Consider the following 20043-nt stretch of genomic DNA (forward strand, 5'->3'; position numbering starts at 1 on the left):
ATAACAGCTCACGCTACGAGCCTGCCACTAGAGTGAGCAAGAATCAATAAAAGGCTTTTAGTCTTATCCAAATCGAGACAGCACCCTCGGATGGAAGAAACTTTAATCGCTGTACGGACTCAATGAAGTCAATAGAAAGGTGATTTACAAACATAACGCTGTCTTCTATTGATAGTTTGGAGGACATTTTAGATTCTTTGTGGATGTTTTGGGTCAGATCAGATGATTCTTGGTGCTAATTTTTCTCATGTGTGTTGTACAAACATGCTTTCTCTATATTTTGAGCACAATCGAGAAATTAAATCAATGAAATAAAGATATTCCTTCGTAAATCTCCCTGCTAATCATACAAAATGTTGTCTTTTCAGTTTTCTGATAACTGTATGATTGAAATATAAAAGGTTGCATCTGATTAAAGAACAAAATAACACAGTGGTTACCTCCTCGCATCCCTGCAACTTGACAATCTTGCCATCACTGCAGACGCAGTCCAGGAGTCGTGACCGTGAACCCTGACCGCAGATGGCGTTCTCACTCAGCTGGCATGTGCTCCAGTCTACAGCACACACACACGCGCACACACATGCGCGCGCGTCAGGTAAAATCTCAACAGCAGCACTAACCTCAAGTTGTCACACGCTCTTATGTGAAGTATCCTTCACGTTGCGTCTCAACAAAAGCCCCACAGTGCCAGCAGTTCTACCTGAGACTCTGTAGTGGTAGGAGAAGCAGGTGCTGTTTAGGATGCACGGTTCTGACTGGACCAGTTCTGGACAGGCTGGGTTTTCCACAGCAGGGAAGCGTAGGACATGTCTGCTGCGGTTTCTTTCTGTCCCTTGGTCACATTGCTTGTTGTGAAGCGACGACAGAGCCAAGACACACAAAACAAAACATGTCATTCACAAGGACACAGCAGGGTTAGTTTCAGACATAAGGGGGACGGGATTAGGCAGGTTATAGTCGAGGGATCCTCCTCCAGGCCAAAGAAACTGAAAGCTGAGTCTTGTAAACATGAACCAACAAATTGAATAATTAATCATTAGGTAATCCTTCTTTTTCTTTACTTTAGGCTGCAATTATTGCTCTACCTCAGTAATTGACTTGTTTTCACGAACATTTCAGTGCTATGATGTTGCTATGTCATCCAGAGGTCTTTCATTACCCTGTTGAAAATAAAAAGTAAAAAAAAAAATAAAGAAGGGTTATTTTTAATTTCTAATAGTCGTTAGCCTAAAAACCCTGACAGGAACTCAGCAATTATCTTTAAATATGCCTTCAGCGATCCACTAAATAACTGCTGTGAATTTGCTAAAAATATCTTTCCTTTGCAGATCAGAGCTACCATAGATTACACAGATTATAGTTCCAAAACCACATAGAGATTGTATCTGCTTCGAAGCCAAACGTTTGGGAGTTCGCAAAGAAAAAAACACGTGCAAGTGAAACCTTTTCAAATGATCTGATCTTTAAAAATGCGCGTTTGATTAAAGTTTTGGGCTAAAATAGATCTGATATAGGGAAACCACAGATGGAGCTGAAATTGAAATACTACAAAGACCCAAACTGCCAGCTTACAGAAGAATCTTGCCTCTGTCTACACGTACTTTGAGTTTTACCATCAACATGAGAAAATACACAGCATCAATACTTCAGCAGCTAATCGTTAGTGTCTAATGCCATTAGTAACTGTGAGACCTCATTATACGTCTTTCCCCCATTCAGCCTGATCATCCTGCATTTATAAAACAGTCTTCAAATGAGTCTCAAGCTTCAATTAATTTCATAATGCAGACTTGTTATTTTTACCATTTTCTAAATTTTGCCTCTGAGTCAGGAAGGACTTGAAATGATAAACAAGATGGTAATCTTGCTTCTAAAATTAGTTGTTCACTCATCCTGATAGAGAAACCCACTTAAAAATAAGGAACAAAATCATCTGTTGTTTATCTTTTCTTTATTACTATATTAGTAGTGATATCATACATCACGACATCTCACTGTATAACTCTGACTGTGCGAAGGAAATGATGAGGTGCAGTTTTACTTTCAAACTATGCCGGTGTTTATGGGATTCTTTCGGATCTCTTGGATGATGATGGCTGTTGCCATTCATAATGCCTGCAATCAACTGCAGCAGCCATGCTGACGATGGCGACACCAACATCACCGCGTAACGCCTCTCTATATTTTTGAGGCAGGTCTAATTTTCTTTCTTTCTTGCCCCACAGGCGTTTGAAATAACAGAATCCCAATAAAAGATGTCTCTCTTTGTTCTGTGGAGTGTCCGGGGCAAACAGAGCCAGCGCGGCTGATTAAAAACTCATCACCAAAATTTGATGCATTTGGTCTGATAACACTTGGAAAATCTTGCAGAGCCGCACAATTAAATTATTTATCCACAGTCAAGTTAGCAGAGGGCTGACGGTTGCTGGGGTGCGTGCTCTTCTCATCAAGCATGCTCGGGATGCACTCATTTGTATGTCGCCGCTCAGAGCTCCACATCCGGCGATATAGAGAGACATTTACCTGATGACTCTAATGAGTATTGTGTCAACTGCTTTAGCAAAGGCTTGAGTGCGAGAGATGTCCCTTTATAAATATGATGCATGACAGCTCCATCGCACTGATGTTAAATATATGAAGCTTTTAACAGTAATGTAGACTCACTGACACAAATCAGGATAAACTTCCTCTTTATTTCCCACCACCTGAGGCCGTTGAAAGAACTAGGGCATTTGTTTAAATGGAATTCAACATTTTTGACACATAAACGGTAGATGCCGCCTTAAGTGTGCTATAAATATTGTATCATATCAGGCCGGATGTCTGAAAAATCCTGCAAAGTAGGCTGGAAGCAGGAACTGAATTTCCTGTAACACTGACTTGTGTGTGAATCTGAAGGCAGCAGAAGTCAAGTGTGATCATAATTGAGCGGCCAATTATGAGAACTACGAGAACACATTTACTTAATATCCATGAAGGGAGAGAGGTCACATGATGAGAATGTGCAAATAAGTCATGCAGAAAACTGTGAACAGTAGATGAAGGGTCTGTGAAAATGTTGAAAGTGGAAGATCTGCCTGCTGCCTCTGAAGGAAGACGGAAGATAAAGGTCTTTGCATTGAGCAACATTTGTCCTCCTGCTCCTGATGCATCACAACACGCACCTCAATCACTGTCGTGGCCTAATGAGGCTCGCCTGTGTGAGGCTCATGACTCAACAGCAGGCTCGCCAGCCCTAATGTTTTCACGCCGACTGTCAAAGAAACACACACATCCATTTGTATGTGACACACAACACAGCCAATCTGACACAGGCTCCACTACGCCTTTGTGGTTCGAAACAATTTTCATACCCTACCTTCAATTTTGTGATTCTACTAGCGAAAACTGTTCAAAAATGATGCAGTCTGGACTAAAACCTTTTACAACAGAGCAACATATCATTCTTCAATTGCTCCCATTGTCTGTGTGGAAACACTGATGTGGTTTTGCTGCATGCACTACTTTGCATTTTCACCGGAGACAGAATAAGAAGTGGATGAAGCAAGTCTGATGTCACCCGTTGAATTGTGGAGGGTTTAAAGAATGCAGTTTGGCATTTGGGCTTTTTGCAGAGACGCGGACCTGACTGACACACGGACAGCCAGCTGAGGGAGCGACTCATCCATCACTACTTGGTAGACACTTGTGAAAGCGCACCGTGCAGGTAACCGCATGCTGCCATTACTCTGGCATCGCCTGTCAAACAGAGAAGCTGTATCCGATCAATGCACATGTGTATGATCCTCACACTCCTGTGCTCTTTACAACAACTGGACATTTGGTGCACATGCAGATTGACAGGCATGAGAACTGGAGTACACTTGCAAGTAACATTAAAGCAACAGCAAACATGTAAAATGAACTAACTGGGGAGTGAGCGACACTCAACCAGAGCAGCAATAATTAACTCTGGAAGACCAGTGGCTGCATCCGTCCATAACTTGTTTAAAACCGCCGAATGTAACCGCCTTCACTTAGAGAAGCTAAACCAACCTGTAATGGACAATTACCTTTTCCCCACAGGGAGCTGCGGCCTCTGGCTTAGAGGTGTGACTCTCATCCTAACCATTTCATGCTCAACTAAAATCTGCCCCAAGCTACGCTGGAAGACCGCTTATGAATAGAGATGTTCTTGGGAATGTCACTTGGTGAGGGTTTGGGTTCAAACGAGCACTTTTGTTAAATTTAGAGGACGACTTTGGGTTCATCATCAACACGTTCCTGTGTTTGTAATTCTTTTGAGCACAAGATGGCATCTGTCTGGTAAACATCGGAATAAGAGCACACTGTCACATGGCCTGGCTCGACCATTCTGAACCACGGTTGCCCCTCCTCCCCTCTCTCCTGCTGGTCTGCACTCACGAGGCCTGAGCATGCTGACATCACCACTGAGCTGTACACACCGTAATTAACACCGTACGGAAAGGTGACAATTAAGCACCCCTGCAGCATTAGAGCTCGCATAGGCTAACGTTGCTCAGTGCTCAAGGGGTCTCCTGAAACGGACTCGGAAACTATAGGTTGGCAACCCGGTTTAAGGCCAAGTGTATTTAATTATTTTGTCAACAGCATTTTAGCTCTTGAGTTTATCCTCTTCATCCAATGAGCTATCAGATTAGGCCTGCAGGGCCAAGAAAGCTGAGCAGAGTCTGGGTGACAAATGTACAGCGGCTCGCCCAGTGAGAGTAACCTGGTTGTCTGTCCTGCCTGGACACTGAAAACTGTAAACTAAGATTTAAACATAATTTAGATTAAGATGTTAAATATTAGTAACATTATTGTCCAACAGACTAACATTTCGTTTCCACACACACACGTCTGTCATAGCCTGGAGCAAGAGGCTCATTTTGTCTCTTATTTTACGCCTACAGCTGATGTGTGGAATATCCGCATGGACCATCTCAAAGACAGATGCAGGAAAAGCCAAAGTCCGTTTCGTAGCCTGTTAGCTTGTTTTTGCACAGCACCAACAGTTTATCTGAACTCTGCAAAAGTGACATTTTTTTCAAAATACTGGAGGCAAATAGGAGCAAAAATAAACAAAGGGAGGAGCTTAGCAAACACATACAGTAGGAGATCATGGAGGATTCATCGGGGAATTAATGGATTTCCAAGTGTACGAATGGATTTATGGACTGTAAAAATCTGTACGTAGAAACGAGCCGTAAAACTCTCTTCTATACTGAATTCTTGTAAGTGACCACAAATATTTACACACATTATAAAAAAACAACAACTGAACAGTTAATAAAACACAACCTTGGTGTCGTGCGACAGCCAGGCTAGAGAAGTTAGAGTCAGTGTAGAGTTTAACTCAAACCTTTAATGCAACATTTTTTTTTTTTTTTTTTGCTTTCACGTAATAAAAGCTCAGAGTTCCCCTTGATTCATGTGTGGTTCAGCACGGGCTCCATAGAATCCCCCATAATTTCATAGCCCTGTCTGGATTTAACCGAGCTAAAACAAAGCTCCGGGGATGTTGTGTATATACATGGACTCTGTAAACATTTCTCAATGTCGTGTGTGTTTTCCATCATCACTGTGCTGCCCATGGATGCTATAATGCTGCTTAAATCATCACATTCCTGTGCACACTCATTCCTGCTGAGTGCATGCCTCCAGGCCATACACCAAGTTACATCCAATTACACCGGACCACCATATTTTACACTGAACATCACTGAATCTACAAACACTATCCATAAAAAAAGAAGATTTCTCCAGGCAGGACACCAAAAATGTTAAATTATGCTTTTCAAGATCAATTGGTTAGGTGAGGATACTCTTCTGGGGGGAAAAAATGTAGTAAGGAATCATTCAGTGTGCAAACTGTGGGTGGATGAAAACACAGAGGCAGGAGGAGTGTCACTCCACCTTGATGGGCTGAGGTGATGGGGTTTCAAAGGTTAGGTTAAAAATAGTTGGGTAGTTCAGACCAAAAGCTTTGATGTTCCTAATTAAAGTGGTATTTTGTAGTTGGCATTTGCTCTCAGCAGAAACTGTAGAAATATGTCAGCGGGAGGTAAGCATTCTGTATATTAATGCATCTTCCCCCCATTTAGCAAATGCTTGTAATTGTCCCATCACGTGTCATATTCACCACAGGGATGTAGGGGAATGTTTCTTTCTCTTTGTATTAGTTCAGAACAATATGGATTCTGTTGGCCTTATTTAAGCCAACTAAAGCACGCGATCCGAGGCGTGTGGTGCACGTGCCTAAGGGTGTCTAATCTGGGTGCAGAATCAGGCACAAGAGGGTTGTCATCAGTCTAAATTAATCATGGGTGTGTTTTGGCTGCAAGGCAAATGTAATCAATCACAGTGTCACTCCCTTTAAAGCCAGGTGCTCTGGACGATGGCATATTGCTGTTTAGGTGGCGTTCCAGCGAGTTTGAGACACAAATGTTCGCAGATTTCAATTTAGTCTATTGAAAACCAAGTTAGGGGAGCAATCTTTGAATATGCTGAGGCTTTTTTTTAATACCACATTGCAAAGAACTATCTGGAAAGTCCACTGTAAAACCTGTTCGGACAAGGGCAGTGGCTTTTAAGAAACACTTGGATGAACCATCTGTCTGTCGCAGGCTAACCTCCACCATCAGATCAGCGAACTCACGAAGACGCGGAAGGTAAACGATAAAAGAGCAAAAACATCGTTTTCATGGAGAAAAGCTTTCAGTTTTTTTTCTTTCTTTTTTTTTTCAGAGGAGCAATACTCTCCACTTGATACCGCTGATGCTAAAGCTACACCTGCGTGACGCAATCCTTGCGGCGCTCACATGGAAACCACGCCCCTTGCTCCTCCTCTGCACCACTTTGTTGAGGACGCAAGAAAGTAATGTGAAGCCTGGCGAAATGTATTCTTGTGTGGCCATTTTTATGCCTCTGCACGTGGGTGTTCAAAGGTCAGACGGTCAAGGTCACTGTCACATGAACATGAAATTCCAGGAACGATTTGATGAATGATGACACACTTGGACTCGAGTATGAACTGATTCCATTCTGGTGAATAAAAGGTAAAAGGTCACCACGACTGCAAAAATAATGCATTTGATCATAACTCTAGAATTAATGACAAAATTTCACACAAATATCTGGTAGCATGAAATGATGACATTTTCTATCCAAAAGGTCAACATAAATGTGAGATCACAATGTTCAGGAAAATAAAAAAAAAATCTGGCCATATTCCGTATCGTCCCAGAACCTTGATGTTATGACCATGAGTCTGACCAACATGAAGCCAAACTGCAGCCGATCTGCTTGAGACGTGCAACCACAAGCCTGTTGTTCTCGTTATCAAGCATGACAAGGTGGTAAATGCCTAACTGTGTACCCAGTACACCCAAGGGGAAGCGTATTCATTGTGTTTCCCACTAAGTCAGTTTTTAATTTGTCACCTCCCATATTTGTAATCATAATAGTATTTAAAAAGGACACATATAGAGCATAATCATGGAATAAATGAGGGAGCCCAAATACGGAACACAATTTTAATCAAGTTCTTAGTTAGGCAAAATAAAGAAAAGGACGGTTTTCTCATCCATACCTATCTGATGCCTTCCCCCCCTCTCCCTTCCCAGTGCTCAGTTACATTTTCAATTATCTACTGTGGGTTATGTTTTGAATTAAAAGAAAAAGTCATTAAACTTATCACACAAGCCCAAGTCACTCAATTATGGTTTCTTACTGGTGGGCAGTTGCTCCAAGGTCCCCAGGGGGCCATGACACAGTCATTGTGGCAGGCCAGGAAGCAGACCTGGGCTCTGGTTGGCATCTCCTCCAGATCACACAGGCTGTCGTCCACGCTGGTGACCTCCCCATCGCTCGAGCCCTTCCTCACACACCTAGCACAGCAGCACATGCAACACCTTGTTATTTTAGTGTAAGTTTCAAGCCGCGGCTTTGCACTTCAGATCCTGCAGCATAAAGGACGGCTGGTTAGCTTGGCAGTTAAATAAACTGGTCACGCTTAGCATGCGCAGTGTTTTGCGTAACAGCAGCTGCAGTGTGAGCTGGAGGTGAGTGTTACTGCTGGTCTCAAATGGCGCGAGTGCTAACGACTGCAAAAAGATTAAGTCTGCCAAATCCAGTTCTTTGCTCTCAGTGGCTGTTGCTGCTTTCTGCTCAGTATTTCATCCTTGTTCCTTTCACACTTCAGGATTTCTAAATCTTGAATATCCAAAACATTTGATACGTACAATTGGATATCGGGGATGCTCTGATCCAGTTGGGAACATTGAGATTATGGCTAGAAACCAAAGATCATTTGGATTATCCTCTCGTGTGGGGCCAATGTTAGCAAACCTTTTCTCCACAGTAAATATAGAAGTAGGCAGTTGTGGTTTGAAGTGTAAAACTCTGTGAAATGGATGAAATAATGAGAAGTTTTACAAGTGCAGGCCAATTCCACCTCTTTTTCTGCATCTGTGTTGTTAATTAAACCCAACTATGTTGTGGTGCTGGCTCGCAATTAAACAGCCTGATGGAGCAGTGACGCAGCTGCCCAGTTTAGAGTCTACTCTTTTCAGCGGTACCTAATTCAGTACCTGTACATGCTACCCGCTGAAAAGCTCAGCACATTATTGCTTTGACCATTTTAAGTGTCACTCTTTGGGAAGCAGTTAGCTGTGACTGTTTGTTTTTCCCTGGCATTGCAAGTATCAGGGCCGGTGTGAATGCCAGCGACTGGAGCAGTGCCAGTCTGCTCGCGTTGGTGAGTGCTGCAGCTCCAACTGTCTGCCAAGCCTAACCCGCTCACTGACCTGATCTTACGGCTTTGGACTCCCTCCCCACAGGCTGGCAAGTCGCCCACAGTGTTGATGGTACAAATGGACCAAGGCTCAATCTTCCACTTGTACTGGCTGCATTCACTATAGCATGGCACGGCTTCATACACCTGTAAAAATGTGCAGACACACACGGAAAAAAAAGACACACATAGTGGATTATAGAGAGAAAGCAGTGGCATTTGTAACCTGAGAGAAAATGCGCACGCATACAAATCAGCTCCTACACACACACACACACACACACACACACACACCACAAGCACTCAACTTAGGTCAGACTAGTGTGTGTTTGTGGGGAGAGTAGAGGATTGTTTCTGTTCCATCCAGTTCAATATTCAGAGGAAGACTAAAACATTCCCAACATTCAGAAGCCCTGTTAAAGCTATAGTTTGGCACTTGAGTCTCTATCATCAGTGAGCGTTATTACTAGCAACTGCTGACATGTGCTTTCGTTCTAGGTTACGTTACAGTTTTGGCAGTGAAACGGTGGATCAAGTATTCTAAGCGTCACCAAACCCTGCAAAACCACTCATTTCCCGATCAGGATTTGATCCATTTGGTTGGATAAAATGTGCATAAATAAATCATCTACACCGTTTCATGTTAGCACCTTTCACACTGAAGAAGTCAGTAGTGCCTAATATAATCTTTATAATTATGAGACCTCATTATACATCTCCCCCCTAAACCTGATCCTTCTTTACATCTAAAACAATGTATTTAAATTAGTTGCTTGCTTGAGGCCTCACTGTACTAAAATGCAATAACTGAACTGAAAATGCATACTTGTAATATTCACTTTTGATATGATGAGCTAGCATCTAAAAATAAGACTTAAAATGATACCAATGAATGCTGAAACGTGATGTAATAATTGAACTGTTATAATTATGACACAAGTCATTATGTTATCTTATGGAATAACAGTGACAATGCAGCTCAGAAAATATTAATGACAAAAAAGCTCATTCCACGATCAGAATTTGATCCACTAGGTAAAATATACTAAAATATTTGGAAACTCTTGAAGAACCACAGAATTACATTTTTTTTTTTTTTGGGGTCCAAATTCAAACAAGCAGTGGTAATGGCCAGCTATCAGGAGCACATGCTCAGTCTGCGTCCTCTCAGCAGCGCGGTAATGTCTCCACAGATACAAACTTTAAACACGGTGAAATGCAGAGAGATTAACTGGCGGTGATGACCTTAATGAGTACTGCCATTAACAATGCACGGAAAGTAAACAATCTTACTTTTCTACGTGAAAGTGCCGCGCTATAGCTTTAAAAAGCATAGGTTTCGAGCTACACGATTGGCTAAATGTGTAACCCAATAGAAAACCTTTATAAACTAATGGATAGTCACTTAATGTCTTACCGCTACATTCTAGGCATTATATGAGTGAGCAGGATGGTGGGTGTAAAATGAATGACCATGGCCAAAGACCCTTCAGGTGAGGATTTAACTGGCAGAGCTCTTTTCCCCGCTCAACCACCGACTCTGGCATGTCTGTATAACAAAGGGAACAGCCAGCGCAACGCTCCTGTAAACACGTTTACTCTCAATCTATGTAGCAGTCGGCCACAGTAAAGGCTTTACTCTAGAGGACGATTTGTGTAAAAAGCTTTGACAAGCTGTAATGGTTGTGTGTGTGCGTGTGTGTGCACGCGTGTGTGCATGTGTGTGTAGAGGGAAGAGAGGGAATGATTGTTGAGTATTCCCTCCCCTATGGGCCACACAGATGCCTATTACACACCCTCATCATCTCCCATCTGTCCCTGCAGATGCCCCTGCTGGGTAAACTGGCAAATACTCCAATCACTACTTGCCTCAGTAGCAGCACACAGTCCCAGATTAACAGCTAAATAGTGTCACCTTAAAAATATCTTTGTATATACATATATATATATATACATGTACATTTTTTTTTTTTTTAGAAAGAATGGAATTTATTCAGTTGAAAATCAGATACAGCTACAACTCCTCAACAGTCAAATATTGAATTATTTGTTGGCACTACAGCACACATGCTGACCAGGGAAACTTCACCTACATACTTTGCTACACTGAGGGACCTCAGCATCATATTCTAAATATCAATTCCATAGCAAATGCTAAAAAGTTTTACAAACTACAAGCCAGTCCAAAGAAACTTACAAAAAACAAAACAAAACCCATCAGAGTCCCTCCAGTTCTAAAGCAGATGGAATACTGCATATCAGTTATTTCCATCGGTAAAACTCTTAAGATCAAACTATCTTTCGTTATCTCAACCAAAAGGCGGCGCAGGGTCAGAGGGGTATATGGGAGCTGGACAGATCGGGCATGCATTTCGTCTTGATTAGCTAAAGCAGAGTACATGTACAGAGTGAACAGCACTGACCTGAGCCTGCGTGGATGTCCGTATTAGCAGTGCATGACAAGCCAGAAGTTGGGCAGGGAAGAGAAGAAGAGTGATATGGTCATTAGTTTAGATTTGGCCTGAAGTGACAGAAAGGTAGATGATTTGGCTTGAACTGAAATCACATTCATTAACTCCTCTTTGCATTCAAAAATAATGCCAGCATGTTTTGATTTTATGTAGGTATTGGACGTAGTGTTGTATCATTAAACTGAAGAAAACAGGACTTGTGTGTGTGTGTGTGTGTGTGTGTGTGTGGGGGGGGGGGGGTTCATTTTGTCTTGGATACAAGGTTTCTCTATTTCCAGGAAACTCTGCTGATAAGATCCGTCAACACTGTCTCCCTCTTATATTACATAGTAGTGGCACAACACCTGTTAAAAGTAAGAGCCAACAACAAGGAGACAATGCCAAGTTAACTGAGGTGGAAGCACAATATCCCTGGTTCAGCAACACAGTGGTGTCGTTTTCTGCTTTAGAGAATACTTTTATCGTTATTGGAGGACAGCAGCTGCTTTAAATAACACTCACTGTTTGGAAAATTATACTTTATGGTGTGTGGTTGTGGTTTTAGATTTAGGCACAAGTCCATTTGTGATTGGGGCACTGCACACAGACCGGTTGGTACTCTGTCCTAACAATGTACAACCATATAAAGAAGAATAGGAATATTTCTTAACATTATACTTCCTCATCTGTCCGGCAGTACACAAGCGTTCTGAGTACTGACAGAAGATCAAGATCAAGATTAATCAAGAGAAATATTCACTTTAGGCACAGAACCTCTTAAGGTTAGGAAAACATCCTCAGGTAGCTTCATGGAACACAGCGCTATGAACATCTGCAAGACCAGGGCTTGTTGGCCCAGACTACCATGGCACCCTGCCCCCTGGTGCCAGCCTTCTTATGTCTATCCTCATCAAGTGATACTGAAGTGGGAAATGTGTGTGCCCACCAACAAAGAGATTCTATTGATCGTTCCCGGTGCTGTTGACGTGGTGCCGTCATCAACTGGGTTCCTCTGAGGCTGCATGCAAGATTCCCTCTTCACATGCGGTTCATACTGATCAGAAAAGTCATGTGTGTGTGTGTGTGTGTGTGAGTGTGTGTGTGTGTGTGTGAGTGTGTTTTCGCTGTTTATTCTCTGCTACAATTTTCAGAAACAGTGATTACTCAGTGGTGGACGTCACTTTTCTGAGGTATCACTGTGAAGTGTTTTTAATCACACATCTTTGGTGGATCAAGACACGTACTTGTGTGTCCCAAAGTTCAAACACGTTGTCATGTGGAGCCTGTGGATCCTGTCCTGTGTGTCTGGGTCGACCAGAACGTCTGCTCTGCCTTGGACATGTTATTCCGATATTATAGAGCTAAAAGTTAAAAAAGTTATTACAGAGCTGATAGGCACATTGTAGTGGACAAAAAGCAATTTCAGTGTTTCAGTTTGGTTTAATTTGATTAAAAAAAAATGCTGCATTACGCTTCGTGTTTCATTAATGAGGGTAAAGGATGATTAAGTACTTCATCATCTACAGTGATTCTAGCAATCTTGGATATTTTGCCAAAATAAAAGATTCATGGGGTTGAGCGAGTTTTTAAAGTGCTGCAGTTGGTTGCGGCAGCTGTGTAATGGCCAAACCTGCTGCTGAAGGGAACTCCGATAAATTAATTTGTCTGGAGACGGTGAGAGGCGAGCCGGAGTGAATGAGCATATGCTCAGGGAGCCTGTGCTCTGTATATTAACAAGGTTACTAAACGGAAGTTCAGGCCTTCCTCCTTCATTTTTCACAATAAACAGGACATTCAAATAAATGCCCCCAATTTAAGAAAAGTTAACGTACACATAATTACATCTGACTAGATCATTGACTGGACCTCCAAACTTCTTCTTCACACCCTTTAATTCATGACTGCACATTTGATTACACACCGAGGACGAGGCCAAACTTGTCTCCATCTCTGGTTAGGAGGCATGAGTTAGGACTAAATTTGACGTCCCTGTTACGTATAAAACAACCAGTGGTACTGCACTGCAACTTGCTCGAATAGAACGCAAAATAGATGAACTCGCGGTGAGAATGTGGCTTCCATCCAGAAAGCCTCACACATCTGTGAGGATCTGAGGAGACCGGCGTACTCAGAGGTGCACGTTAATACCGTCTGCGTGCAGAGGCCTAGAGACAGATTGTAGGTGGGAATTATTGAAGTCTGGGACACTATTTTGTACACTAAAAAGTACATGGGCGTAACGAGACCACATTTTAAAATCTAATCTTTCAGCTCCCTAATAAGACAAGTGCACAAACGTTTATTCATATTTACTCATGACCACAATTATTAGAAATTAGTATCAAATGTATCAAGTGATGGGATGTCATTTACCCACCTTGGAGTATTATTAAGTGAAATAGACAATTCCAAAATTTAGTCTCATTAAATTTCCTGATTTATTAATTTGGAGCTCTGATTAATAATTAACTTAATAACTACAACCTAATGTAACATCACAATAGCTAAGAAAGGCTGACAAATTTAGGGCTAATTTGTAAATTACAGGTTGGCATATCACTCTCTTATTTATGGTTTGAAGATCATTTATTTACTAAATAAATAAATAAAGGTTAAATATACAATATAAAATCTAATAATGTCTCTAAAGAAGTGCATGTAGCCTGAAATGCAGGGAGTAAAAGTACATTTCATTGCAAATGTGTATTATTCAGTCTACTATTAGAAGTACAATTTCTTTTCGAAATAAAGGAAGTACATCTAGCATGTTACTATGCATGTATGCGTGTGTTTGCGGGCCAAAAACAATTTTCTTTATTAATTGCCACTGCACTGAACACACACACACACACACACACACACACACACACACACACACACACACACACACACACACACACACACACACACACACACACACACAGAGTGAGGAACAAAGGCAGGTGTGGATGTAGCGTCTGTGTGTGGTACCATTTCAAAGGGATGTGAACATAAAGACGCCTGGCTAGCACAGACCCGTGTCCCGCAGAGACAGCAGGACAGTGGCGCTTCTTTTTTGTCTTTGCAAAGTTAGCATCAACCTTCCCGCTGCGTCCATTGTTGGTAAGGACAGCTAGCTGAGAGATTCCCTGTTTCACTCTTGTTAGCACACTTAGCCAACAACTAAACATCAGCAGGCCCTGCTTGTTGCTGCCATTAGTTAAAGCTCAGTTGCTGCCGTTAGTTAAAGCTCAGTGTGGAAGATGCCTCAGGCAAAGTCCTGGAAAGCTTTCATGGATGATGTCCATCATGGATGAGGGGCTGTAATCTGATGAGTTGGATGCGTTTAGCAGTTCAAGGGAGCGTTTGGAAAAAGTGTTTTGTGTTTTACAAGGTTCCTGAGTGCAGTGAATTGGAGTATCTGTGTCAGGCGTCCTCATAGCTGCTGAGGAACGCTGCTTCAATGCTTCTGCTCTTGTCTCCTTTAACATTGGACACACTGGACCATACTCTGAGAGGAAAGAATGTCATCTCACTGTTCTGAACTGCTGGAACATCATCACGTGCAGTATCTTGTCTGAACAATTTCCCAGCGTCTTTGAAAAAAGCATAAACAAATCAAATACAGTCTACAGAGCCTTGTTTTTTTCTTCTTCACATTTTGCTTTTGATTCTATCTTCAAATTGTCAATACGAAATAATCCAGCAACGGAAAATAACGTGTTAAGTTGTAACTGTGTTGCTTGTCTTTAAAAAAAAAGTTCCTGAAAAGTTTCCTCTCTTGATGAGTTCATAACATCAGTTTTTTTTTATATTTACTTATTTATTTTATTGTGCATTACAGTGACAAAACACGTGGGTAGCATGCGAAAACAGCAAGGCTATGCAAAACAACACAAAGACGCATGAGAAAACAAAGAGAGAGAGAAACTAGCACATTGCAGATAGGTGTGGCGTGTGTGTGTGTGTGTGTGTGTGTGTGTGTGTGTGTGTGAGTGTGTGTGAGAGATCATTTGGAAACGCTCCTGAAGACATCTGTTTGTAGCTTCCTTTAGCCAGGCGAACAGCTCTCCTGACACTAGACTCTATTCATTGGTTGGATGTTCCAGCCTCTCCACTGTTAGCGCCGATAAGCTGACAACACTTTTAATTGGCAGGGCCAGCTGTCAATCCGGGCAGCACTGACCCACCCTGGCCCTTCTGTGGCCTCGGCCCTGTCAGTGCCCATTCATAAATAAACATCTATATAAAAGGAAATATGAAGCGCCGGCAGGCTCTATAACGGGGATGGCATTTTATTGTTCAAAATTGCAGCAGAAAGACTTAAAGATGAGCAACTTGAGATTGAAGGTGCTCCGGCGCCACAAAGGCTCTTCACAGAAACACAGCGGGATCTATTCACACTATCAAATATAATTTGTGATGAGAAGTAAGAAAGCCAACACATAATGCAGCTACTAGAGTGACTGTCAGAGAAAAACAGATACTTTTGCTTTGCAGAAATGATGTATAATACTGCTGCAAACCCTTTGTGTGTGTGACTTGTTTTGTTTTTTGGAAGATGTACAGAAATCAATAAACAGCATATTGCAGCCACAAGGCCCAACTAACTGTTAACTGCCCGAACAGGCATCACAATAACAAGTCGACAAAAGCCAACATTTTCAACACTGAGTAATGGACGTGTGTAGAATCAAAATGTCAATCACCTCACATATTCTCAACATTTAAGACTAGTAATATACTCCATTGGGTCTGAGTCATGTAATGTTCTGATCCCACTACATGACTTTTTTAGCCCTCAATTTAGTCTGTCAGACAGGAAGCAAAGCCTGAAGGCTGTTTGTCCTGACACATATCGTGTACCTCTTGAAAAATTAGTGTTTGCAGGTTGATTACCAGTTACAGGAGCAGTGACATATAGCCAGCAGGCTTTGCGTCCTGTCTGTAAGACTAAATTGAGGGCTGAAATATCCTACAACACATCTAACAACAAAATAAGTATTCATAGATGATGCTTTCCTGAGTAAGCGTACTTCATAATTACTTGCAACAACGTTGACCTAAAAAGTTCTCCTGGTTACTAATGACTTTTATTTAATAATTACAAATAATTATTCAATACAGTGATACTTCATGAGCAGATAACCTTAGTATCTAGGATAAATTCTACGGATTGAATATGTGGCGAGGGCAGATGAGCCAGAGATCCAAAACTTGTCTTGATGTCAGTACTTGTATGCATTTTTAGAGTATCACATCATATCACATCTTATTGTACCATAAAGCAGGGTATTGCAGTATATTATGTTAAACGTATATTCTGATCGGCGTCATATTGTGACGTTCTTGTGGCTGACGGTTCTCCAGCAGCACGTGCAGGCACCCCTGTGGGCTGTAAAATCAGCCTGGTGCCAAAATATTTTCCCTTCGCTGTTTAATTCATGACAGCCCATTTGAAAGGGATTACAAGATTAGATCACAACGAACTTCTGTACATTTCTAGTTAAGAGGTTTTGTTTGGTGATAAATTTTAAATCCCCAGTTTGTATCTGTCTATTTATCTATACACACACACACACAGACACACACACACACACACATATACATACTGTATATATATATATATATATATATATATATATATATATATATATATATATATATATATATATATATATATACACACACTGTATAAAAACTGCCATGTGAATGACATAAAAAGTTCCGCAGTGAGATAATTCTTCTGGATTCCATCTAAAAAAACGTACACATTGGATGGGACTTGATGAGAATCACTTTTGTATCTGTGCCCATACATAAATAAACATATACACAAAGGGATGTGAGGCTCCAACAGGCTTTTCTTGCGGGGATGGTGTTTTATTGTAAGCAGAGAAAACACAGAACAGAAACCCTTGAAGATGAGCACTCAATCCTGTAAATCCCTCTGTTGCCATGTCACTGCAACTTCAAATAGAATGTGATATTACTAAACAATGGCTCCTCTGAGAAACACGCTGAGATCTATTCATGCTATGATGACCTCAACATATAATGCAACCATTAGGAAGACTGACGATCTGGAAAAAAAACAAAAACAAACCGAAGTTACTGTTGCTCTTCAGAAAATATGCAACGCTCCAAGAGGCAGCCTCGTTCGAGAACCGACACAACTGACACACAACTGACAGTAGAATGCAACCGCGAGGTCTAACACAGAGTTGCAAAAATGTGCATGAAAAAAAAAACGACAAAAAAACAACCCTAACCAAAAAATGGAGAATCAGCCGTTAATTTGGAAAAGGACAAAGACAACAAAGTCATCATCAACATTGAAAAACTCCACATCGTGTCAATCCATTCAGAACTCCTGACCGAGTTCTTTGTTTAGCGCCATCAAAAAGTGGTTTTATTGCCTTCGTGAGACTGAAACTGGAATTTTCTAACACATGTAAGAATGTTGGTATTTGACTGAAATGGTACATTCCAAAGTAACGTATCAAGAAAATATGGTTGGCGATTGATTTGCCCCGACATGCTTCTGTTTTCATGACTGGACAGACCAGAGATGTCTCAGCTTAGCTGGTTGTTATCTTCTCACCCTCATGCCAGCGGAAGGTGAGGAGGGAGATTTTTGGTCTTTAGCCCAGACTCCAGTTAACCGCGAGGATAAAAATGCGGCTCCAGCGGCATTTTTCAATGTCAGTGCTGCTCATCTGATTACTTCAGGAGTCAGACTGGAACCAGCTGTGATTTTAAGAAGCTGAGAAATGCTAATCCGGCAATACATGACATCGCAGACTAAAGAGCTCTGTTCACATGATAGTGAAGGTTACCTCGTGATTCATTTTTCTCGTTATGACATGTACAGACTTTATCGGGATACCGCCACCAACTGGCCTGGAGGCTGAACTACTTCGGTCAATGACTGATCCTTCCCAGTTCTGATATAGAAGAAAGAAAGTCGTGCAATAAAATGGCCTCATCATACTGATTCCTTCATACTAATCAAATTGAAAACTGGAGGAATCAGCCGTGAACACTGGTCGGCACAAACCACACTTACTCAGCCCATCAAGCCGTATTTACTGCACACGTGTATTGGTGCTACAATGGACCTGCAGTTTTAAAAAGCAGTAATTTTCCACGCAATCAGTGTTACAGCACATTTACACCTAGCCTGAAGAGAAACAATTCTAACAATTAATATACATTTTTGTTCGGTTTCAGTTTCTTTACACACAGCACTGCCGTCTTCCCCGACGTCATCCATTACAGCAGGTCTTTCCTTCCCAGAAACCCCAAAGGTTCTGCTGCTCAACACTTACATCTAAAAAGCTCCTGTGACCAGCCGCTGTTTGGCCCCTACAGCAGGGCTATTGTGTGACTTTCACCGATCAAACAAATTATTTGTCCATCAAGCTCCATTTTCTGATCTGAAATAATCTCCATTTCTCATTTGATTTGCAATCTATTACCAGGACACAGTTCAACAAGACAGGATTGCATTAGTCAAGACATTTCACAAGCACTTAACCCCCAAACAGCTTTTAGCATTGCTATTTTCAAAAACATACACACACACGTGCGCACACACAAACACACACATTTGAATTAGCTCGCCTGTCATATCAGAGCCAATACTTCACTTTCACAGTTCAAATGAGCAATTTCTAATTCAATGAGAGATGTGTGATTAATACTGAGAGCACTGATTAATGTCAGAGTCACCGAGACACCTGCAGGTTACATTCGAGCCCTTTAATCTCATTTCTTTCTATTAAGAAGCAATTCTACCATCTATTATTTTGACTGGTATTTTTATTAGAGTCCTTTTTTGTATTTGTTGGCACAAAAACATAATCATTAAAACCTATTTTGAGGCTAAAATGAGCTCAAATGGAAAGTGAAGGGATAGAAACGAGTCGGAAATTTCATTTAAAATCTGGAAGAGCAATGCCAGATGTTGTTGTGTTGATGAATTATTAATCAGAAAATAGTCCAGTTAATGTTTAGTTAATGTCTAATTAATGAGCAAAACCAAGTGCATGAGTGGGTTGATTTATGTTTTAATTGCTGAGAAAGTTACTACTCCTCTGTCACGATCAGAATTTTTTTTAGTTTATTAGATTAAATTATAATTTTGAATTCTACAGTCTTTATATGACCATTAATCCCCATAACAGGCCATGTGACTCCAGCAAAGTCACACAAATGTAGAATTCGATAAAACACAAAACTCAGTTATTTTGCACGCTTTACACTCGTGTGTTTCCTCCAGTGCTGATTTTGGCAATGAAAACTGAAGTTCTCAAACTCTTAGTCAGCTAAATGATGAAGAATACCATGAGAACTAGTTACAACATTTGATTTCAACAATAACACAAACAACAGTGAGTTAAAAAATAGCCAAGGAAATGATCTCAATTTAAGTGTGCAACCTTACATGAATCCTAAATGCGGAGGCTCATTGGGAACAGATGGTTTCCTCAGTAAGAGATGAATTAAACAGTGCAAGAATGTTGCTTTCTAAAGAGTCACCTTGGTTATCAAATGATGAGCTATGTATTTAATATTCATCCAACCACTCAGTGGAGTGTGTTGTTTTAATTAGCCAAATAAACACTAATTAGCAGTTTTTAGTATCTTAAGTAAATGTTTTGGACCATCTGGGGGGGGGTTAAGCAAAGATAGAGCCTCCAACATATAACCTTCCTCAGATTCAGCACTTCAATTTGTAGTTTGTATGCAGGAAGACATTTTTGCTTTTTGGTTGGGGGCCTACAGGCAGAAATAACACACGCCCAGGCACTG

At 41.2% G+C, this 20043-nt stretch overlaps 1 protein-coding gene across 1 annotated transcript in view; it reads right to left on the minus strand.

Moving 5' to 3' along the window:
• thsd7ba (thrombospondin, type I, domain containing 7Ba) overlaps positions 1 to 20043 on the minus strand; it is a 208141-nt gene that overhangs the window by 16978 nt on the left and 171120 nt on the right. Inside the window, exons 20-23 of the mRNA XM_086219797.1 lie at positions 8811 to 8944; positions 7736 to 7892; positions 704 to 848; positions 441 to 556 (exon numbers count right to left, since the gene is read on the minus strand). Coding sequence (XP_086075923.1) covers positions 441 to 556; positions 704 to 848; positions 7736 to 7892; positions 8811 to 8944 — 552 coding nt within the window. The remainder of the gene's footprint in view (positions 1 to 440; positions 557 to 703; positions 849 to 7735; positions 7893 to 8810; positions 8945 to 20043) is intronic.

This window comes from Aulostomus chinensis, chromosome 12 (genome assembly GCF_037954235.1).
Source record: "Aulostomus chinensis isolate RoL2024-O1b breed Wild chromosome 12, RoL_Achi_v1.0, whole genome shotgun sequence".
Classification (NCBI taxonomy): Eukaryota; Metazoa; Chordata; class Actinopteri; order Syngnathiformes; family Aulostomidae; genus Aulostomus; species Aulostomus chinensis.